Here is a 25118-nt window from a genome sequence, read left to right on the forward strand (position 1 = left end):
TATTTTCTCCATCTAATGGTTGGCAAAACTGAGATTCAGAGAAGTTAAGCAATTTACTCAAGGTCACTCAGGTTAGAACAGGCCAATCCAGATTGTAACTCCAGAGCCCATTCCCTTAGTTACAACAGACAGACTGTCTTCTAGGTACTGGATTCTTAAGTTCGTCTTGCTCTTCCGGACTCCCTATGTGATTTTATACATATTTTCTGACCAGTCCTTCTGGTCATATGGACGTAAAAATAAAATCAGTCAGGAACTAATGCCAAGGGTGTCTCTGATGTTTCTAAGCAGATACCCTATGAAAGATTGGTGACACTGAGCTTCCTATGTAACTTGAACCAAAGTCAAGTAGATGACCCCAACAAGCTGAGTGAAGATCAGATTTGTCAGATGCTACTGTTACCATGTGGTCAAGAGGATGATAGAAGGAGCCCACTAAATCCCACATGAAAAAGACATAGAGGCACGTGTTAAGTGAAAACACATCGTCTTCATTTCAGATGTTTAAAATCTGCTTCTCAGATAAACTGTGCTTGTGTTACCTGAGGATTTCCCCCACGTGTACTTGTTCATATTACCAGAAACCAAAAGCTATCCAGAAGGTCCTGTCTGCCCCCAACTTCCATTGGGTCTGATTTTTGGGGCTGCAGTGATTAGCCCTGAACAATAACACTTGGTTTGGTCTTGAATGGCATGGTCTGTTCATCAGCGAGCAAGATTCTATCCAAGTAGCAGAATTTGAGGAAAATGTCTAATTCCATACCATTGATGAATATCTGTCATTTTCAATGAGATTATGTGTACGATTAAGCCACTTTCTCTTCTGGGCTGTGTTTGATGATGTGCATGACTTCCTCAACACATACTTCAAAAGCAGAGTGATAAGCACGTGGTGATATCTGGATGACCAAGTCCAAGGGTTTTAGATATTTGTCTGAAGCTGTTGAACTGCAGCCTCACTGAGACATTGAGGGGCGTATTACAAACCAGCTTCCTTCCCCTGTATTGATCACAGGGATGGAGTAATACGGCCTGGCACCTGTACAAATAATAGGGAGTACCTTCTGTATGTGAGCCGACGTAGAGAACGTCTAAACTTATTTATTAACCACCATACCTCACACCCATTTAAGATGTTGAATATTTTCAAGAGATTACTCAAAATAGTGTGAAGGTCCTTATGTTGCTTATGCTTTCTCCCGTGACGGTTTTAGAATATCTATATAGGAGGAGTTTAGGAGCTTGGAAGGGAATCTAAGAGACTTGTCCAGTAGTTACAGTGTGAAGCAGACTGATTTGAGATAGGAAAGAGAAGAAAACTTGACAGAGATGATGGAGGGGCTAACGTCCCTTCCCCAACCACAGTTGACATCCTCCTGTGATCTGTCCTATGTCAGGCATGGAGCAAGCGGTAATATGTACAGTGGACAATACCAATTTTTGCAGAGTCCAAAACTGTTGTTGTATATTGTTTGGTAACATAGCCAGAAATCCTTGACCAGGATACTATTTGTATTAGGTAAGGTCTAGCCAGGAAGGGGAACCTCTCCTTTCAAACAGAGATCAGTTATGTAGTCATTGGGTTATGCAGGTATTGGAAGAGCTGGGAAATCAAATGAGATGATGAGGTAACACAGAGATGGTCAAAGCAGGAAGACCTTACCACCCTAGGGTGCGACACAGAACCAGACACTGGGGCAATAGCTGAAACCAAGGTCAGGCACCTTGGTTCTCACTGGCACCGTGGAGGGTGGAGCTGTTGGTCATCTAGGTTGTGGAGGAGATACAGCCATTGCTGAGATGGACAGGATACTGTCCAAAGCAGAGAGAGCAAAAGGGAAAACTACCCTGGCATCTCCTATCTTTCCCACCTAGTCTTCTACCAGCACCTTCCATTGGTAGGACCTCCCAGCATCCAGAGGGCAATGGTTCCTCAGCTTTATGGGACCCTGAGAAACCAAACAAGCAAGGGAAGCAGGAAGACAGTGGACCAGTGCAATTCTTAGGTTTTTTCCAACTGTTCCCCAATTATTAAGTATTTGGGTTCAAATTAATCCTGTATTATTGGACGCTTGGTTTATTTTAACTTTTCCCTGTTACAACCCCCACAGAGAAGAATAAAAAAACTGAACATAAATTAGAAAGTGTTTAAAAGCAAATTCTGAAAAACAGACAAAATTTTAAGAAACTTAAGAGGATTATAAAACTACCAGTTGGGGATGAGATTGGAAAAAGTGACTATGTGTCTTAGTTTCTGACCAAAATTATGTTCTAACCAAATTATCATGTTGGCCATCTTCATTTGGGCTATATATTTTGTCACCAAAGGGGCCAGTGGTGATAATAGCTACCATGTTTCCCTGAAAATAAGACCTACCCCTAAAATAAGCCCCAGTTAAGATCGTCAACCAGTACGCATTTAGTACGTTATGACGATGTTCCAGAAGAAGATGACATGACTGTATTTGAATAAATGTAGATTGTTGTACATGAAAAAATAAGACATCCCCTGAAACTATGCCCTAATGCGTCTTTTGGAGCAAAAATTAATATAAGACCGGGTCTTATTTTGGGGGAAACATAGTACCTCACTTTTTGCCAAAAACTCCACAAGCCACAAGCATTCTTAGTGTTAGTCCTCCCCCTTTAAGTAAACCTCACCTAGACCAACCAGCAACACAGCAAAGCAGAGAAGCCTGGACTGCCCTGATTTTCTTGCATCACTAAAGACAGCATCACCAGCACCACCTTGGAGTTTGTTAGAAACGCACATTATCAGGCCCACTCAGACCCAGGTGGATTCCTTATGGACCCCATGCCCTCTACCCCTCTGTGTGTCCACCAGGATCCCCACCACTGCGACACACACACCCCAGTTTTTATTCAATAATGAAATGCATCTCGTCTGCTCCAGACAGGAACCTACTCCCAGGAATTACAGTCCAGAGAATAGTTGCATAGTTTCTCAAACTTTTTCCCTCAAACAGTTCCCACCAAGCGTACGGAAGGATCTGGGAGTGCTGATGAGGCATCTAGAGGGCTGACCATTAGCTACTCACAATTTCTGTACGCCTTTTGTTTAATTCTAATACATGCAAATTTTGCCTTTTCAAACACAGTATTCTGAATTTATTGTTAAAAAAATAATGGACTTCTTCCCAAAAATTTGGCCATATGTATTTTGTGGTTTATCTTTACCTCCTGCTGCATGGCCAAATATCCTTATTCAGAAGATGGGGCCCCAAGACTAGCTCATGTCGTGGGTGGGCCTTGGGGTCCCGGGGGAAGAACTGGACCTTTCCATACCCACAGGTGCCTTCCACCCCCATCCTCTTCCACAGAATTATTGTCCAGATGTACAGGTGCAAGAGAGCAATCTGAACTCAGCCATTTGGGGAGTTGATGAGCAGCCATTGTGACAAAAGAGACCTTATAGAATTGCAGGAGACTTTGATCCCATAGTGGTGTGGCCAGACTATAGATTAAACTTCATGCCTGGCCGAGCTGAGGAGGCCCTGCCATATAGTGGTACCATGGCCACCAGGAGTTAAAGGTGACAGTATTGTCTGAAGTATTTACCACGTCACCTACTGCCTAACTTTGCCACATGGCAACACACCTACACTATTTGTGCTCCAATTCTCCTGTTTTTCTGAGGCCTTTCTCATACCAAGTCACTCTTGAAATTAGATTAAATAACCACTATATACTGCCATCTGGTGGTGAATGGATAAAACCACACCTATGAAATTCGGTTAGAACCCAAATCAAGGCGATCCAGTTCCCTTTCGCAAAAAAAAAAGCTACAGGATCACAGGCTGCTTCTTATTGTGTAATCCAGTGGACTCAGAAAACAACAGAACCTACCAATTAATAGGAAATATTATATTACAGATACAATATACATAATTATATAAATATTATATAATATAAACATATATAATATAATCAGGAAATATTAATAGAGACAATAGCAACAGCATTAATAATAGCTATACTGTACCACTTTCTAACTTTCATGTCCATTTACTTATCTATAAAATACCAGTTTCCACCTTAAAGGGTTATTGTAAAGTTGAACGAGGACATGAAAGTTCCTAAAAGAGTTCTTGATGCACAGTAAGCACTCAACTGTTACCTACTTATTATAATTATTAATAAGTACTGGCCGTATGCCAGACATTATAATAAATGCCTTACATACTTTTGTCTCATCTGATTTTCAAAACAATCCTGACAAACAGGAATTATTATTACCATTGGGCAGATTAGACAACTAATGCTCTCAGAGGCTTAGAAATCTGCCTAAAGGTCAGAAAGCTAATAAGTGGTGGAGGTGGAATTGGAACCCACAACTCTAGATTTTTCATGTAACCATTCTGCTGGACTGCCAGTGTGTTACGATGAATCCTCCTGAATGTTTATATAAGTGCCATCCCGCTTCGCGCGCGCGCGCGCGCACACACACACACACACACACACACACAACTATTAAATTTTCTCAGGGAACACTCAGGATACCATTTTGTCCCCAGAACTTAGCACAGTGCCTGATACATGCCAGGGTTCAGTGGACGTCAGTGAAGGCACAGTGTAACAATGGTGACAAGTCATGAAAAAAATCTGTCTTAAGGACCACAGACTAATGACATCAGAAAAGAAAAAAACAAGGTATCAGATCTTGAATAGAGGAAAATATCATATGAAATGTTTATAGGATTCATCAACATGATTGTAAATGCTAGTATAAGGACTATAGGAAATAAAAATGGAATGACATTACCATTATAGTATTAAAAAAAAAAGTCTTGTTTCCCCATTTGACACAGAAATCAAGAGTCCTGTACACGTAGCAGCAGTAAGGTCATGAGACCAGGACCTGGCTTATTCCTTAGAGTTGAGGCAATGGAGATGCCATCGGAACAGTGTAGACACCTCTTCAGGTGAACAGCACCAGCCTTGGAAAAGGACAGGGAGGCAGCCTTTTAAGTAAATTCCATTTTTCCCGAAAGTAAGACCTACCCGAACCATCAGCTCTAATGCGTCTTTTGGAGCAAAAATTAATAGAAGACCCGGTGTTATGTTATGTTATGTTATGTTATGTTATGTTATGTTATGTTATGTTATGTTATGTTATGTTATGTTATGTTATGTTATACATGGTCTTATATTATAGTAAAATAATACCGGGTCTTCTATTAATTTTTGCTCCAAAAGACGCATTAGAGCTGATGGTCCGGCTAGGTCTTATCTTCAGGGAAACACGGTTTGCATGGACCCAGGGCAGCCTTTCATCAAGAAATACCAACTTCAACCCTGACATTTCACCCTCAGAAACTGATTCCTTTGGCTCCTGAAAACATAATTTTTACATCATTTCCTATTAAAATACAGTTCTACCGGGAGACCAAGACCCACCAGCCGGTGCTCTGGGACCCACTGGGAGCCCTCTGGCCAAGTAACCTGCACCTCCCTGGCCCATTCCAGTGGAGAGGGGGGTTCAGCAGATGCACCTCCTCCTCCCTCACAGGGTCCCCCCGCCTGAGTCCTCATCCCTCCCAGGGACATTGCTGTTACACTGTCTCCGCATCTCAAGACCCCAGCAGTTCCTCCTGGCAGAGAGGCCGAGGAGACTCCTACTAGACAGCTGCAGACTTAAGGGAATGAGATGGAGAACTTGGGGCCTGGACGGAGGGAACAGTAGGAAAAGCGTCTTACATCCAGTTAGGACCATAGGTGGGTGAGTGTGGACTTTGAACCCAAATACACCTCAACAGTAGCATGATGGGGTGGTTTACAAACCGTTGAGCGGGGTTCCCCACCTGCAAAAGGGTCATATTGGTGCCTGCGTGGCAGTATAATCTCAGGATTCAATGAGGTAACTATGTAAACCAAGTTAAAGAGTTCCCCTTCTTCCTCGATTCACCATTTAGATTGTTGGATGTGGGAGAGAGCTTTGATGTCATGGACTCATGTTGAAAGATGGAGGAATCAAAAGATTCAACAGCTTTCCCGCATCTCCGAGGTTGGTGAGGGAGCCGCTGCCAGGACACCTGGCACAGACTTTGCCTGGCTGAGTTCACCCAAACACCACATTACACTGTTAGCTCAGGGCACGCAACTCCCTCTGATGATTGGGACTGTCGTTTCGACAGTTGTTTTCCTCAACATATTCCACAAAATACAGGTTTTGTTGGTTAAGAAGTCTTTCGTGGGGGGAAAAAAAACCAGATTGTGTGGTCATATAATTTTGGGAAATCCTGGGTTATACAAAGTGAAACAGTTCTTTCTCATAACTATGAATGTGTTCATCTTTACTCTCTGCTATTCCCAAACCTATCTGACCAGGAACCCTTTTGGGGCAGTGGGAGGACCCACAAACACATCTACACACAGACATCCCATCAAAGCCAGTTCTCGGTGATGCTAACATTTATATCATAGGGCATCAACTGTTGAGAATGCATGAAATAGACTGTTTGGTGGTGCTGGTAAAGGTCTTCAAATGGTCTTTCAGGTTCTCCAAAGTCACTGAAGCTCAGCCTCTTTAGGAGAAAGGAAAGCACATCAGAATAATCTGTCCCAGAGAGTTTTCAAAGCCTGCCCAGAAAGGTTGTAGTGGTTCTGCCAAGGAAATAGATTGGGTAATGAAGAATTTATCTTCTTGTCCTTTTTCAACTATACATTGAGTATTGACTGTGAAGTTGGGCAGGCAGCCTTTAGTCGCTTGTATAAAGCAGCTGGTAGTTCGTTCCTTCAGGCCTGATAGATACCATGTTTCCCCGAAAATAAGACCAGGTCTTATATTAAGTTTTGCTCTAAAAGATGCATTAGGGCTTCTGTTCAGGGGATGTCCTCCTGAAAAATCATGCTAGGGCTTATTTTCCAATTAGGTCTTATTTTGGGGGAAACACGGTATTTTCATTCATTCCTCTTGCGTCCAGGAGCTCAGTGCTCAGAAGCGACTCACTAAATATTGGTCAACTTCACCAGCTGACTAGGTTACATGAAATCCCAATGGTTTTCTAGAAACATTGTTGGCCATTTGGTTCAAAACGGAGCTGTGATTTAAACATTTAATTTTATTCTGTCTCTCTTCCAAGCAGTCCAACGTCTATAAATTCAAACCACTTTCCAGCAGCTGCTTTAAAAGCTCGTAGAATAGAGCCCCTGAAGCAGAATAGCCTTGACCTTGGAATTGCTTAAGGGAAGTTTTGCTGTTTCCCAAACAGGGATGGGGAAACCACGGTCCCACCCCTCTCTCTCAATGCATGCACTTGGCTTTTTATTTTGGACCACAGGGTAGTGTGAGATTTGATCATGGAAAGGAAGACCCTCTATTGGAATAATAACTTCTACAGTGTCGTACCCATCACTCATTCATTCTCACCTGTCACTCACCAGCTGTCCTTCCTTTGAATAGCAAGTAGGAAGTGCTCTGTGTGAGCTGGCCACTAAGCCGGGTTAGGCATTGCCTGTGGGGAGCGTGGGTTGAGTAGGGTGGGCAGACAGCTGACGAACTCCACAGCACGAGACCGGAAGTCCCTGTCTCAGATGCAGCAGTCTGAGGACTGGAACCACACATGTGCCTCGAGGGTTGTGGGCCTGGGACTGACTAATGAGAAACGTCTCCAGTGCATACTCAAAAGGACAGCTAAGTTCAGAAAGGTCGGCGGCATTTTGATGAGCTCCTTTACACTTCTTTTTTTCTCTTTTAACTTTTTCTGTTGACATTATTTCAGACATATAGGAAAGTTACAAGAAAAGCACAAAGAATCCTCATATCTCCTCTACCCAGAGTTCCCAAATGTTAACATTTACTACGTTAGCTTCATTCTTCTCTTACTCTTTTTACTCACACACACGCACACACACACACACACATTTTTTCCCTGAATCATTTTAATAAGTTTCAGATCCCCTGCTCCTTACTCCTAAATACTTAACTCTGTATTTCCTAAGAACAAGGGCTTTTTCTTATATAACCCCGGTACAATGACTGAAATCAGGAAATGAATGTTGATTTAATACCATTACCTAATCTACAACGGCAGTCCTTGCCTGCTGGATAGAGCCTTGTTCTACATTCCCTTGATTTCCTGGTGAATACTCAGTTTCTCTGCCTGGTTAGCAAACTCCTGGCTCGCCCCAGTCTCCCCCCTTCTTCCCAGCAAGAAGACTTGACTGGTAACTGGCGGGACATTGCTAGGTCCATCTTCAAGCACGGGACTGTTTAACTTCAACACAAAACACAGGACAGAGTCAACCCCCAACACAGGACTCCAGGAGCTGGCAGGTGCCAGTGGTGAGGGATACGCCACGCTAACGGTATTTGCTTTTCCTCTGTGTAAACAAGGTGATGGTGGTGAAGGATTTGCCCTTTGCTTTTCTGTTCCTTTTTTATACTCCAAAGAGAAAGCAAATTTTGATTCTGCTCAGTAATAAAAGGCAACTGACAGCTGATTTCTCACCTTTAAGCTAGCTGTCGTCAATGGGGTGGAAGGAAGGGGGAGGGCAGAGGAAGTAGACAGGCTGCCCATTTTGAACTCAGTCTTCAAAAGGACATATATTTTTTCCATTTCCATATGTCACGCTGGACAAGGGGTGTTTCCTTTTTGCATCTGGCAATGGGAGACCACCTCACGAAAAGCAAGGTGTCTTAGGTTGGTGCAAACGTATTAATACCGTTTAAAAGGTTAAAAATAATTGCCAAAAAAAATGTAATAACTTTTGCACCAGCCTAATAGATGTGGGAGTGACATATGAAAAGAGAAATAAATTGAATTTGACATTAGGAATCATCCTATAAGTAAGAATAATTGTAGATATGGGTAGGCAGGGGATTGGGTGTAACTACATTAGTCCTCACCCTTTTCTTCAGTGGTCACACAACCTTGGACACTAGAGCCAGTCTCACTGGGAGAAGGAATATCCCTGGGGAAGGAAAACATAGGGCCAGGTGAGAGAGGGCAGAGCCTCTAACCAGGAAGAGGTTGCCTCCATAGAGCTTGTGAGAGGCGCAGAGCATAGCCCTCTGGTACGCAACGCGGTCTGTAGGAAACCCATGTGGTGTGCCCTAAAGGGAGGCAGTGGGGGACGGAAACTTGATCCCGAAAAGAGAACCACCAAAACACCCTTTACAATTGCATGGCTTTGAAGAAAAATATAGATCCTGTGGTTTACATTGGGGAAAGGGAGGGGAGCCTAAAAGCCACAGATGGTGTGTGAATTATATAAGAAACAAGGAAGTAGTGGCTCCCGAATTGGGCTATGAAATCTCAGCGTCATTGCATCTCGACGCATGTTGCTTGTGTGGCCACAGCCACAGCAGCAGAGAGTGGGGACAGATTCTCCAGCTCTAGCCTGGCGAGGGTTCCCCAAAGTTGACCTTAGTCTCTGCGACGCTGGGAACACAAGGTGTCACTCACGACGTGCCTCTTTCTTTCAGAAGAAAACCTTCCCTATGTGCAGCTCTTGAACTCACCATCCTAAAGTTGACCTATCTGATCTTTTCCAATGATTAATATTTCACAATTGCTTCAATTGCTTTATTTTGACCTACAGTCTGCCTTCTCTCAAACACTTCAAAGCCTTTTTTTCTTTTTCTTTGGGCCCCCTATCCTGGCTGGTTGGGGTTTTTTGTTTGTTTTGCTTTGTTTTGTTTTGTTTTAGCACCCAAGATAAACAAAGGTACTGCCAGCATGGAAGGGGGCAGGATTTTAGAGCAGGGTGTGGAAGGGGGAGGCCTGGGGGTGAGGTTCATGTAGTACTTTTTATCCTATTCATCCAGCTGATACACGAATTATTAGCAGAAAATGGACACAAATGGGAGCAGAGGCTGAATACAGAATCCTGGGCTTTGCAAATGGAGTAATTTAAGAAGGAAAAGGTTGTACACACATTACTGGCTAAACTCCAGTGATTTCTCTGTGGAACTTCTAGTCACTTGGGGTTTGTGTCTTTCAATTGGTGCCACAGTTTGATAGAAATATACCCTTTGGCCCTTAAGCGAGAAACAAGTATTCCGTAGTGTTCTTAATGCTCTTGTTTGTATGTCCATGTCATGGCAACTAGATTGCATCTTTCTTAGGTATGGGGCCTCCATCATTTTTTTAAAGCACACTGTATGCTTTAATAAGTATATGCTGAGTAATAAGTATATGTTTATTATGACTATTAACTCGTATATTCCCCAACAATGCCATGCACTAGATATGTTATCCCCATTTACAGATGAAATACTGTAGCTGAGGCCCAAAGTCACACAGCCAGTAAGAGGCAAAGTTGGGCTCTGAACTAGATGATCCAAGCAAATCTCCCCATCTCAGATCTGTGATCATGCTGCATAGATTTGTTTTTTTAGCATTCACAAGTTTCAGAGATTAAGATGTGGATATCTTGGGGCGGGGAGGGCATCAGCCCTCCATAGGAGGTTATTTGTGGATTTGATCTATCAATGTAAACCTAGTCCCCTATAAGCAACCAACAAGTCTGTACTTCTTAGGTACTTTCTCTGTGGTAAAGGCTTATGAAGTAGCATCCTGGGAAATTCATCCATGACTGAAAGAAGAAAAGAAAGAGAACAAGGGAGGCAGTGACACAGCCAGCAATGAATGATCTCTCTCCTCCAAGTGCACGCATCTTATAGAGACAGAGGGACTGGAGCTTTAGATTATGTTATTGGCTTGTCTTTTTAAAGGTTGTAGATATTAGAAATGGAGAACAACTTAAAGATTCTTTCACACTCATTTTTAGGATTTTTAGAGGAAAGACCAGAACAATGTGGTTGGTTGGTTTTTACATGAAGAGAAGATTTTATTCAGAGGGCAATTATCAGGAAAATAATGCAACCTTGGGAAAGGGCGGGGGACAGTGGACAGGTGGGAAAGGAGAGCAACACAGACCTGGGTCCACCTGCCACCAGGAAGTCCAAAAGGGCATATGCTTGAACTGCAACAAAATGGAATTGATAAATTCTAGCCAGGATTGGCCCAGGGATAGAAAAGGCAAAGCAGGAGCAGTTTTTAGTCCAAGTAAAGCTTGTGGTGATGACTCTGGCCGTCACCTCCTCAGGTCTGTAACATGGAACACAGATTAGCTGCCTTATCCTGATGTCCTTTAATACTGGAATAGTTAATCCCCCGGCAAGGGAGCCTCTCACTCTCACATCTCCTGCTACTGCACGGTGGCTGCACCCTAGTTAGTTTCCTGTGTCTCCAGAGAAGGCGGTAGACTAGAAAATGCACAGATCCTTTTCAGTCCCACCGTTCTGTCCCTAGTGTTGTTCAGCCTGTATTTCCTCATTTGCAAAATGGAGATGGCATACGTAATTCTTAGGGTATGGGAAAGGGTCAGGCACAAAGACCCACAAGACATAAATGCTTGAGAACTATGAAATACTGATTATCAATACCTAAGGACATTCGAGTACCTCCCTGACCCACTAACTTTGAGTACCTAGGAAAGAAAAAGCAAATTTCTATTAAAATGTCATTCACTATGTTTTCTTTTTTTCACACTTTCTTTTCCAGATGGTAACAAAAAATAATCCAGATGGGGTGCAGGTGCTGTAAAATGATACAAAGGTAAAGTTAAAAAAAAATACCTCAATCGAATGGAGGAATGCTTGATTACCAAGGTGTCACTTTTAAAGACCCTGCATGGATTCAGTGCATTTACCCAGCGTGGGGCATAACTAGCATTGCCAGGAAATTAAGAGTTTGGAACTCCTTGGATATCATTTAAGAGGATATCCTAGATTGTAGATGTGGCCTAGATTGTAAACTGCATCTGAAATGGCATCACTGAAAACAAATCACTCCAGTCACATACCTCTATGTTTCTAATATTGTCCAGATTCTATTTCATAAAAATTTGGGTAGCAAATAGAATTCTACATAAAATAAAGAGGAAAAAATGAACTGATGATTTTGCTTCCTTTACAAATAAAATCATCTTTATTATTGTAGTTCTATTCCCTATCTGTATCTGTATACATATACACATTTTTTTACATATATATATTTTTTACATATACATATATATACATACACACAAATATACATATATACATTTTATTCCACTGTAATCATAATGTAATCTTAGGCTTTATTCAAACAACATTTATTATAGGTATCTTTCACGTTAGTCCAGAGTTCTCATTTATCATTCCAGTGACTGTATAATATTCCATTGAGGTAATACATACCATCACAACTTAACCACTTATTTCCCTATTATTGGACATTTGTTTGACTTACTATTTACTTTTTGTTTGTTTCTTTTTAAATTCTATGAACCACTTTGTAGTTTACCTCCTTCCCGCCCTGTTTTGGATTTCTTCTGAAGATCTATTTCCAGGGGCAGAATATTTTTACACCAACTATATCTATTTGATTTAGACACACATATAAGCTTAAAAAAGTAATCACAGAAATTAACAGGACGGGAAGAAAGCAGATCCTATAGTAGAAAGTATTAATGAAAGGTCATGATTAATAAAGTTATTAATAAAGTTAATGATTCACCCGACTGATCTTCATTATTCTCACCCCAGCTATCTCTTCGATCCAGTTCAAGTGCCCTCCCCTGGCTACGTCAACGAAGTGAGCAGCTGCAAGTTAGACGAAGACGGCACCGTTAAATTAAAAGGCAAACAGAGCCCCGAAGTCCTGGTGCATAAAAATGCGGTGCCGAGAGAGGGTCTGAAGAGGACTTTGAGCAGAAGCAGAGCAGCTGGTCCGCAGGAGCCCTGCTGGCCTCACCAAGGAGCACTCCCGCAAGGGGACACCGGAGGGGGACCCTCTGCGGTGAAGACTGGGGGTACCATCAATGGCATTGGCCCCGCGGCAGCTCTGCAGCCCACTGGGGATCCTGGGCCCCACCAGGGTGGCTGGGGGTCCTGGGCCAGTCCCGCGGACAGCATGCACCCGACTCAACCCTTTCTCGACGGAGGGGGCACCAGGGCACAGGCCTCTGTGCTGCCGGACTCAGAAGAGACCCAGGTCATCCACAATGGACACTCTCGAGCCCCTTCCGAGGCAGAATGCCCTGCCGTGGAAGTACAAGACCGTGTCCTCCAGATACCAGCCCCAGATTACCCTCAACGTTGGGGCTCAGCTGGAGACAACGGGGATCACGAAGAAAAGGATTGCCTTTTCAAGAGCCATACGGAGGAGGAGCCCCTGGAGGGAATGCGCCCCGGGGCGGGGGAGCAGGGCTGGAATCTGCCCTTCTCCGTGCAGAGAAGCTGGGATTCATTAAACGAGGCCGTGGCCGCAGAGGTCCTTAGCGTCTACTTGAAAGAGGGTCCTGCCCAGGCCGCGTCTGGGGTTGATTCGAGAAACGGGTCAGAGGATGCCCACGGCTCCGCGGGAGACAGTGGGGAGACAGCGGACGAGGACGCAGAGGTGGCAGAAGCCCTCGCAGCTCTCGAAGCGGCGACTGCAGGAGAAGACGTGGACGAGGTGGATTAGAGGAGAGGCTTTACGCAGGCCAAGGAGCTAGTGTCACGGGCGTTTCCAGATGTGTTTGCTTCCTCGTGGTCGCTGAGCTGATTCTCTGCTGCGTGCACGGGTGCAGCTTCACCAGTTGTTTACAGCCAGCATCTGTTCTGATGATTGTGAGTTTGTCGAATATTGAGAGCATCCCTGTGGAGATGGGCTGTCACTCAGGACATGAGAACAAAACCCAGAGTAGGTCATGGTGCCGGGTGGCTAGAAATTAAACATCCTGCTGCCAACCCACAAAGCTTCCCTGCACCCCGGGAACGTCTGGTACAGGTGTTCTTGAGAAAGCTCTGAAATCCCAGCACTTAATCCCAAGAGCACAGACTCACAGAACCTTCTGTTCGACTGTCAATTCTTTATCTTGCCTTTGAGAGCCAAACGTTGTTGGATGCAAACTGGAAAAGGTAACTACTACCCCCACTTAAAGTGCCTATTGTGTCATCAGAGCATGGCTTACCTTCAGGGACAATCACCCAGGGAACTAATAACTAACCACTTGTTTGACAGCAAGTTAAGCTCAGCGGCTTTCAGGGTGGAGCCGCAGCCACTAGTAAACAAATGGTTAGTTATTAGCTATGGTATTAAGATAACTTGACCTTAACTTTTTTTACATTATTACTTTTTAAATCTCCTTTGGGATAGGGGAGGCTGGTCAAAATAATTCTTAAAACTGCTTGTCATATTTGGGTTTGAAGTTCATGGAACCACAGATTCCATGAAGATTTGGAATCGCAAAGAGATATATGGAGTGTTTTATGCCATTTAATGTCTGATTCTGATTAAAATATAACAACATATACTGCTGCCTGTCATAAGTCAATGGTGGTTCTAATTTTCCCAGACTGAGTGTCAATGACCCTTGATGTTTCTTTCAATTTAAAGAGCTAGACTACTAAAACCACAGTTGAGGAGGAAACCAGGTCGGTTTGCTGAGAAGGGCTTTGGCTCTCTGCCCCTGGGGTCCAAACTCTCAACACCATGACTACGTACATGTGCCTTAAAGATGAACAAACCTGCTCTGGGTTTCAGCCTTCTAATTTATACAAAACAGGGACAGCCATTCTACATGGCTTGATGGAGAATTTATAGGATGACCAAGACTAGAAAAAAAGAAACATGGAAGATGCTATAGTACGGTATTTCATAACAGGCTCTGAAATCGGACTGGCCTTGATTTGATTTCCAGCTTTGCCACATGACCTTGGCTAAGTAATTTATCCCCTCTATTTGCCTATCTGTTAAGTGAGAATAATAATAGTATGCACGCATAAAGATTAAACAAGATTACGCAGGTGTTTTCAGCACAATGCCTGGCACACAGCAAGCACGCAATAAAATGATAAGTCTTATTAATTAAAAACATATCCTTTAAATGAATTTCTACATCGTCACAACTGAAAACTCTAATACTGTGAAGTATCTACAACGTCACCACTGCATTTTGGTAATCATTCAACATAAAACATGATTTCTGAGCCTTCCAGCATCTTTAAGTATGGTATCCTTGCAAATGCTTAACAGACATACATACATTACCCTGGGTTTGTTTGGTGACAAACCATCTCTACATACAAGGCTATTCAGAGCCCTTAAAAGATAAACTGTTGCCATTGTTAATTGCATTGTAGATACGTTTGCTATTGTATTTAGTACACCAAGTGCTTACTATTTCAGAGTGTTTCCTTCAACAGTTTCCCAAGTATATCTGCTGAGATTAGGTCCCACATGTGATAAATGGCTTATAAAAATAAAGATTTACCTCTTAGTAAAAAAAGTCTGGATGTAGCGTTTCGGACTGGTAGTGTGTCCCATGGGATCAGTGACACATGTTCCTTTTGTTATCTTGGCTTCCTTCTCAAGATCACTTTGTAGTCCAAAATGGCTGCTGGGACTCCAGTCATTACATTTGCTTTCTATGTAGGAAAAACAATAAAGGTTCAGAAGATCTCCCTCTCTATGAAGGACCTCCTGGAGGTATCATTCAACCCTTCCATTTGTACCTCATTGGTCAACATCTGGTCATTTGGTCACGTCTAGCTGCAAGGAAGGCTAAGAAAACTTATCTTTTCTAGCTGTGTGTATGGCTTTCCCAAGTAAATTCAGGATTCAGCTACTGAGAAGGGGAAAACAGACACTGAGTTTGGAGGTGGTCAGCTTACAGTGTTTACCACATCAGGTCCTCAAAACAAAAGCCAGGGATAGAGCCAGTTTGCAAGAGGATGGAAGATTATATTTACATTTAGTCGAACACAGTGGGGTTTAAACTTTTGGTCCAGGGGAAGGAAGACTGGATGGACCTCTACAGCCATCTCAACTTCCCACTGGTATCTCAAACAGAAGAATGAAAGAAAAAAATTCAGACGAGAGGGGTAAGGTGAGGTCCTAGTGCAGACAACTCTCTTCCCTTGCCCAGAAACACACTTCTGCATTTACATACGTGCATTATTTTACATTTGAAGACTGCTGCAAATATTTCACCATGATTAAGAACTCCTCTAAGTTTTGAGAATTCTCTTTTATGCAAATAATTTCTTCAAAAAGATTAACAGAAGACCAAGGATTCCAAGTTTTTTGTTTGTTTCTTTGTTTTCTTCTTTTGTTTATGTCAATCCTGGCCACTTGTTTTCACCCCAATATCCAGACTCCTCCAAGGGATGTCAGAGGAAAGTCAAAATCTTTAGGTTGAAAAGCAACTCCAGACTTGAGCTTTATCTACCAGGCTGTCTAGCAGCTGTCTGAGCAGCCTGCTCTATGAGGGTCTTCTTTCTGGGGCCTGGTGCTACCTCGTAACAGAAGAGTGATGCTGACAGCAGTGAGCCTTGGCAAACATTCTGGACAATTTGAAAGCACAGATGCGCTTTGAATGTAAGCCACTGGCTATGATTAGCAGTGAACATTCCAGTTCACGATCTTAGCTAATGGCATTATGTGGATATTTACCATGTTAATCTTGATTTGGATTTAAGATTTCTATGTTACCTATAGCTTTCTTGAGATAAGAAGTTACATTTCACTTTTTACTGGGGGAAATTGAACTATCATATAAATATGAAAGTAAAGGTTTTCCCCTGGTTTCCAAGGCAAATAATATCAAGTTGTTATAGCTGTCAAACCAGATCCCCAGTAAAATGAAGAGAATTTGAGCTTTCTCACGCACACTCATTTGTCCATGCTTAGTTGTTGGCCATTCACCCTTTCCCTCATACTGCCTCACTCTGCCTCTGACCCAAAGGGTAATATTCTCTCCTCCTAACTCTCCCATCAGTATCTCCAAGCAGGAGAACCTAGGAAGAATGACAGAGGCACCAAATGTAAGTCTGTAAGCAAAGATTTCCTGACGTCCTTAGTTTTGTCATCTGTGCAGACACAGGAATGTGCCCATTTCCAGTCTTGGACTTTATACTTCACCAAGGGGACTCCTATTTTCATGAGGCTTTATGATGAAAATGTGGTAGTTCTTCCTTCCTGTTTATTTTTCTCCCTCTATATTAAATCTCCTTCATTTTAAAATTTTTTATGTTGGAACTAGTGCTAATGAAATGGATATTTTTCATGGTAAATGCTTTCCCTGTTAATTTATGGAAAAAATAAGTTGCTCGTTTATTTACTATGTAAGTTTCTCCAGTGTATAAGGTATATAGACATATCTAAACGTCAGACTTTTGAAGTCCCCTCAGCTACTTCAAGAAACAACATTTTATGCAAACCCATTAAATATGCTGATTACAGCTGCACATTTAAGTCTGTCACTTGGAGTCAATTATTAGCAATTTTTTTTTCCAATTGAAGTGACTAATAAGTGCCTTTTGCCTGGATCTGGAGTAGCTTATGGCACAAGGTGGGAACTCAATATGTTATTTGTGGAGTGAAAGGGCGAAGCTGTCACAGTACAGTTGTGATATGTTGTCATAAAGGCATAAATGCAGAGCTGCGGGAGTACACGTCTGTATGAATTTGAGAGAAAAGAAATTACATTTATTTTTCGTGGTCTTCACTCTCAGACTTCCCTGCTCCGTTAGAACAGTGAGGCTTTATGGGAGGCTGTGGACAGAAAGTAGAATCTGAACAGCCAGTGAAGGTTTGGTCTCTAGTGAGACCATGTTACCTTCAGGAACTTAATCCCAAATTGAGACAAAAAGCATAAGAAAACCAATGTTTGAGACAAGCAGTGGGAAGCTCGGCTGACCACATTTTTCAGTCAGCTTGAACTCAATCTTTAAAATCCTGGCAAAGAAAGAAAGAAAAGCTATGTATTTCTGTAATGAGACTCAGATGTTGCTTTTCTCTTGACTCCCAATTGTGAGAACAGTACCTGAGGCTGCCTCTGTAGTAACACCTGCAGCCATGCGTCGTGACCTCTAGGCCTTCAGAGGGCACTTCACACATGCACCTCTTTCATTCTCGTAAACCTGGGATGGCATCAGCTTGTGTCTCTTGCTGATGGTATGACCTTGGGTTTAAGTTTCTTAGCTTTTCTGAGCCTCAGTTTTCTCACCTGTGAAATGGGGATCATTCCTACGTCGCAAAGTTGAAAGCAGACATTCTTAAATTTCAGTGTGCTTTTTTATTTAAAAAAAAAAAAAAAAGCCATCCTCTGGGCCTCACTTCTCAGAGATTTGGAGTCAGTAGGTCTTGGGTGGGGCGCTGGCAACTGCAGAGTTGATGTGTAATCTTCCAGGCATATTTAGAGAAACACTAAGACGATGGCAAGATTTGCCACATCCTTTTGATTTTGCACCAGTTAATCAGTAAAAATTTTTGCACTCTTACCCCTAGTACTTTCACAAATACATGTACTATCCTCTTGTACTAATAATAATGTACTTTATAAAGCAATATTAAGATGAGATAATTAAATATTAGAGTTTTAATATTTTCTTTCTACACCCACGAGTTATGTGAAACCTACTTTGAAAACCACTGATTTAGAAGCTCAAGTGAACTATCTATAAGAGCACTTTGTAAATAGACAAAAGCAGACTAATGTAAGTATGGCATACGTACGCATGTAAGCCATACACGTAGAATATGAGCAAACGTGAAAAGGCACATCTCAATAGCACTCATCTGCTGGTCGTCCTTACTTCACCCTTTGAGCCCGATTTTCAGGAAACATGTATTTTCTGCTTTTAAACATTTTTGGAATAGTTGATCTAAAACTAGGGTAAAATATGACCAAGAGACCAAAAGGTAGGAAAAGAATTTTACTTACCTCCCTTATCAAACCTACACATTCCAAACTAATTAATATGAGACAGTTGGTGGACAGGCTGATCAGAATATTTGTTTAGTCTGGATCTTGCTATTTTCAAAGCAAAACCATAAAATTTTCTTTTGATGTCAGTTACCAACCTTAAAAACAAACCAAAAAAAATCCCACAAAAATAATTTCATTTCCAGGATGGAAACAAAAATTTCATCCTTTTCCATTCTACAAAATAGTCCTAAAGCTCTGGAGAATGGGGCGTGTAAACCTTGGTTCTAATATAAGAAAAGAAGATTTCACAGGTCAAGGAGGGTTTATGGTTTCTTCTTCTTAACTAACGTGCTCTCCCTGTCTTAAATGTTGATGCTTACGAAAGAATCAAAAGTTTTCAATTACCCATTTATGAAGCCGTACGATCGTAGGCTCTAACAATTTCATGACATAAGCTATTAGCCAGGAGAGGAACCAAGAATTGTTATAGTGTTTAAAATAAAAGTTTGTAGGGGAAAAAAATTCATAACAAGAAAAAACATGTCTGCAAAGAAACTATTTTACCATTATTAGCCAAATTGTGCAATTATTGATGTGGAAAGCTTATTCAGTAATAATTTCTGGGAGCCAGCAAGTTATGGTTTTTGATAGTGCAAATGTAGCTTAACGTTTTTTAAAACTACCCTTTGTTGAGCATTTAGTACAACACATCACCTCACTTAGGTCAACCATTACCCTATGAGTGCTGGTATGATTATCCCATTTCACAGATGGGGGAATGAAGGCTCAAAAAAGCTACATACCTCATTCACAGTCACACAACCAGCCAGTGGCAGAATCTCATTGAACCCAGATTGAACAACAAATTGGTCCTTTTAAGGAAAACATAATACAGCCTCTCTGTGGAGGCAGCCACGTTGCCATTAGACAAAACGATGGGCTGAATAAAATGTGAAACGTCTAAGCAGAGAAAGCTTTTGGTCTCCGTTATTTCATGGAACTCAATGATCACAACAATAAAGTGAATTATGATATCTGAAAGGTGAGGGGACTTTAAAACAAAGCGGCGAAGATAGGACAATTCAATTTTGGAAACGTGAAGTTACATGTATTATCAATTGGAAAAAAAGTTTTTGGTGTTTGTTTTTTTTCCTGGTTCTGAGGAAGATTTTAATAAAGAATTGAAAAGTTATAATCAAGGTCTTATCATTAAAATATCTGAGACTGCCTACCATCAATGATAGTTGTGTTTTTACATTGACCGTGGGACCACGAATTTCTTATCCTAAAAATGTTGGACCCAGGGCCAATATATGCTTGCCATGTGAACTGCCAGTACAACTTATCTTGAGATTCCTTCCCTCAGTTTTGTCCCCTATGAAGCAGATGTGATGGCTACACCTCCCTCTGAGCTATAATGAGACGTATATAGATACAGAGTGTCAAGTGGTTAGCACATACGTGGCACGAGGGAGAGAATAAATGTTAGGTGTGATTTTATTACCCAGTAAAAATCATCTCACATTGGACCACTTTTTAGGAGTAACACTCAACACTTTTTTTCAAAAAACTAAATTTTGGTTGCTATGACCACCAAAGCTGTCTGAACAACTTCTAATAATATCAAACAATTTCTAAACTAGATAAGTCCTTTTCTACCTACATCACTAAGGATCATCTCAAGGCAAAAATGCCCCTTGGGGGCGCTTCAATTTAGTATATTTTAAAATTCTCATTATTATTTTCATTAGTTTTTATCGCATAAACGTCGTAGGACACATAGCCATTTATGTTTAATTACTATTTTAAGTCATACTGCGTTTGAAGTGAATATTTATGTGATCTATTTCTTTTAGCCTTCCTTTTCGCCAAATATACGTACGCCTTTATAAAATAAAATGCATGTGTAATGCAAGACAGAAACCTCGTGTTTGGCAGGTTAGGTTGGTTATTTCAGAGGGGTGGTTTTGTTTGGTATTTGTTTGAGTTGGTCGGCATTAAAATATTCATCCCTAGGCAGGTTTTGGAGGTGTTAACCCGTTGCCTTCTCAGACCACCAGTGTTGCGATAATAAATGCTTATTCTATGACTCCCCCCCAAAAAAAAAAAAAATTCATCCACAATAAACAAACCCATGCATTTTGCCGTTTGGGTATAATGTTCCAATTCCAAGAGCACTTTATCCAAGTTTCTGAGCTAGATTAACTTGCAGATAAAAAGTAATCAAGTTATTTTTAAACTCACTGAGATGACAATACCAAGTTCATGTCTTATCTTAAGAGTGATAAGATAAAATAACAGCCTGAACAAAAACGAAACTTGCCCTTACCTTGTAGATCTGGGTCCATTCAATGTCAGGACAATGAGATTACTGTCGCACTTCAGGTTTGTGACCTGGTGCCAGGAGAATCTCAGGCTCAGGAAATGGAACAGTTCCCTCTTCTACCTGTTTCTTCCTACTCTCCCATTTCTCCCATCCCCACCCCAGGTCCATCTTCTGACGGTAAGCAATCTGAATGTGGCAGAAGCATCAAGCACTGACTGTCAAGTGGCGAAACTCCCATCTATCATTTCTTTCACTAACGAGGGTCTGCACTTGGGAGCCCTAAGGCAGCACCCTGAGCGCTGACTGTACCTGGCCCTGTGCCAAGTGCATTACATGCCCAAGCTCACGTATTCCTTGCAACCACCCTAAGAGGCACATATTATCTTCACTCTATAGGTAGAAGGTTGAGATCCAAAGAATTTAAGGTCATGATGGCCAAAAGCATCTTACTGCCCAAGCTGTGCTCTAATGGGAGCTATAAGCATAAGCCCTACAGCGAATCAAGGAAAGATGGTGGAAAGGAGGTTACCCTAAGGCAATGGAGGGGAGAGGGTTTGCAAGAGCATTTCAGGACAGAAATCACACCATGGCTAGCCCGCCTAGCTACAGACCCAAGGCAGCTCTGGGCGAGCTCAGTGGTAGGGCTGGATGCCAGGGCTTTACTACTTGGCTTCATCCTCAGATCTTTTTCCTACCCCTGGACTTCCATCTCCTCACAATTTGGACTTTCCTCTACTCCATGCTCTCCCATGAGGCCTTTGGACTCTAACTGTGGTTCAACTTCAAAGCAAGAAGTTTACTGGCTCAGCTCCATGCTTAGACAAAGCTACATGTGCTGGGCCACCTCACAGGCCATCTCGATCAGCTGTGGTGGGACACATGCACACAGACCCTTTACCAAGTATCATGTAGGGACTCAGCTCCCTCTGCCTGCACAAGAATGCAGGATATGGTGAGGCCAAAAAAGAACACCAACAGAGCCTTGGATAGGGGAGTCATACCACTATATTCTCGCTGGTGACTGGGTTGGAGACACAGGATGCAGGAGCCACACAATGCACACTCCGCCATCCGCTTCTCAGCCAACCAACCAACCAACTTGCTAGCTGCAATCCATGCTTACTAGCGCAGCCATGGCAGTTATATTAGTGGCTAATGGCTAACCAGTAACAGCTGAGGCCACCCAGCCACAGCGGTTGGCCACCTGATTACAGCTGATGGCCACTTAATAACCAAGCCAGTACCTTTCCACATGAGGCCAAAAGTCTGGAATCTGCTCTCTGGGACTCCATCCCCACACCAAGTTCCCAAGCATGGCTGCTTACAATAGCAGTGCCCTCAGGGTGGCAATGCAGACCATGGCAGGCACTGTAACTTTGCTTAGTTTTCTAATCCTTAAAGACCCTGAGAGATAGCTGTCATGCAGGGACTCACCTCCCGTTCACCACACCAGAACGCAGGATATGGTGAGGCCGCAAAGGAACACCCACGGAGCCATAAATAGGGGAGTCATACCCCTATTTTCTCGCTGGAAGCTGGGTTGGAGACAGGAAGCAGGAGCTACACGATCCGCAACCTGCCGTCCGCTTCTCTGCCAACCAACCAACCCCTTGCTAACTGCAATCCATACTTGCTAGCTCAGCCATGGCAGTTATATCAGTGGCCAATGGCTAACTGGTAACAGCTGATGGCCAACTAGTCACAGCTGATGACCATCTACTACCCAAGCCAGCACCTTTCCACGTGAGGCCGAGAGCCTGTAAACTGCTCTCTGGGGCTCTGTCCCCACCATAGTTTATCTGACAAATAAGAAATTTGCAGTTCAGAAAGGTACAGTAATTTTCCCAATATCATGCAGCTGTGAGTGGCAGCCAATATTCAAACACAACAGCAAAGGCCAAGCTACTTCTCGAAGACCATATTGCTTCTCATAGTCACACCCCTTCTATGACAGGATTCAGGGCCTTCCTCCAAAATAGTGCTCAATCATTTCTACAGGCATCCCAGGTAAAACCTGCAGGGATATAACCTCTAAGGTAAGAAACTAGAGTTTCTGAGGAAAAAGATTAAGAGACAAACTGCCAGGGTCAGAAAATAGGTTAGGAAAAACCCAACTTTAATTTTCATTCCCATAAAATAGTTAATGCTATTCTTTCGCTTTTTAAAGGAAGACTTTTGTTTATTCATTTAGAAAATAATCATGACTGCTTTCTGAGTGTCAGGTCCTGAAAGAAGACACAGCACAACCAATGGCCAAGAGACCGTGCTCCCTGCAGTTCTCGTATTTGGCCAGCAGAGGGAGCGAGTGCCCATTCTGCGAGGCGGACCACCTTCTGTCTGGACACCCGCTGAATTGGGTGGACAGCGACACCAACTGGACCGCACGGAATGCAGGAGACAAAGAAAGCCCAGGTGTCCCCACAGGTGTTTGGAATTACAATGAGGCAACCTCCCCCGCCCCCCAGGGAGATCTGAGAACAGACCTGAAGACCAGTTCTGAGAAGATGAGGAATGAACAGAGGACCTGGGTAAAACCAACCTGCCCTACAGATAAGAGTCAGAGGCTCCAAGAATTGGCAAAGACCTCATGTGCAAAACACAGTTCCCTTTGACCACAACCAAGCCCTGGGCGACCAGCACTGAATCATGGGACCCCACTTTCTAGCCCCAACATTCCGCTGTCCTCAGTGGGAGGGAAGGAAGGGTTCCTTCACCTTTCCGCTGTCTCAGATTAGGGTGCAGAAAGCCCAGATGTCAAGACACGTTTGAGAAGGAAGTGCAGCAGCATACATGGCCAGGGACGGTCACCCTAGCAAATTCACCCAGGACCTGCCAGAGTCTGGAGAAAGCTGAACTAATTGTTCTGGCGGGCATTGCAAGACTGATGTTCTGTCTCCACGTGAAACAGAATGGCCACAGGTGTTTCACACGCTCCCTTAAGCTGAGAGACACCAAAGCAAAACAGTGACTCGGCCCCACCCATTCCGCGTTACACTGTACTAGAGAAGATGTCAAAAGGCTGATTAATTAAGAATAAAACCTGTCACACCAAGTGACCCCTTTTGACTATAAACTAGAAGATTTAGGGGAATTTCTAACATCCTCCCTGGTGCAGACATTCTGGGTTTCTTCATTTTCATGAACTGAAAATTATAAAATCAGCCTTTCCACTTTCTTAGCATAAGCTGGTATTGATTATCTTGTTTTAAAGGCAAAAAGAAAATTCAAAATCAAAATCCAATGAGGCATCCCAAAAGGTGAAGTTTGCTGTGTATACATTTCAATTTTTTTAACCAGGATATGAAGGAAAGATGAAATGCAGATGATGACAAATGATTGTGTTAAAACTGAATCACATAACCACGCTAAAGGGGTGGGGAACAGAGGAGCTGACCTAAGTGACTTTGGCAAAAAGCTTTTGACTAGATACTTAAGGCTCAAAACTAAACAAACTGAATATAAACACTGTGCTCTAGTGGGTAAATGTGTTTTTCCCAGGGGTGAAACTGCTATCTATTCAGCTACTTTACATGTATGCCAAGGTTGAACAAATATGTAAACAATTATAGATAATAAGGGCCAGTTTTCTTCACTATAGGAGAAAAAGTTACAAAGAAAGAAAGTGGGAAGTTTCGCATGCGTTCTGTGGCGCTAGACCGGAGCCAAGTTATCAGTCTGGACTCATGCTTCTGTTTTCAGGATAGATAAAAAGGATGGAAGCAAGAAAGAGACTGGAGCCATATCAAAAGGACACAGGCAGCAACCTGAGACAGCCCATTCCACAGTAAGAACAGCTTCAGGAAAGCTCCACCAGTGGATGGGGTAGTGAGTTGTATCCCCTAAAAAGATACCTTGAAGTTCTAACTCCAGGTTCCTGTGAACCTGACAGTCTTTGGAATTCGGGTCTTTGCAAATGTATCAAGTCAAAATGAAGTCATGCGGGATTACCATGGGCCCTAAATCCATTGATGGGTGTCCTCACGAGAGGAGAAGCAATCAGAGGCACACACAGGGAAGAAATCCGTGCGAAGAAGACAGGCAGAGAAGCAGCTGAGAGGCAAGGAACACCAAGGACTGCCCGCAACCA

At 42.7% G+C, this 25118-nt stretch overlaps 1 protein-coding gene across 4 annotated transcripts in view; it reads left to right on the plus strand.

Annotated features, from left to right (window-relative positions):
- The window catches only part of PGCKA1 (PDCD10 and GCKIII kinases associated 1), a 78567-nt gene extending 63697 nt beyond the window's left edge, over positions 1-14870 (plus strand). For all 4 annotated transcript variants that reach the window (XM_019741946.2, XM_074322253.1, XM_019741945.2 and 1 more), the window contains 2 exons: positions 11532-11585; positions 12557-14870. In XM_019741946.2, the coding sequence (XP_019597505.2) occupies positions 11554-11585; positions 12557-13475 (951 nt within the window). In that variant the 5' untranslated portion in view covers positions 11532-11553 and the 3' untranslated portion in view covers positions 13476-14870. The remainder of the gene's footprint in view (positions 1-11531; positions 11586-12556) is intronic.
- The last annotated feature ends 10248 nt before the right edge of the window (positions 14871-25118 follow it).

Source organism: Rhinolophus sinicus, linkage group LG02, assembly GCF_036562045.2.
Source record: "Rhinolophus sinicus isolate RSC01 linkage group LG02, ASM3656204v1, whole genome shotgun sequence".
Classification (NCBI taxonomy): Eukaryota; Metazoa; Chordata; class Mammalia; order Chiroptera; family Rhinolophidae; genus Rhinolophus; species Rhinolophus sinicus.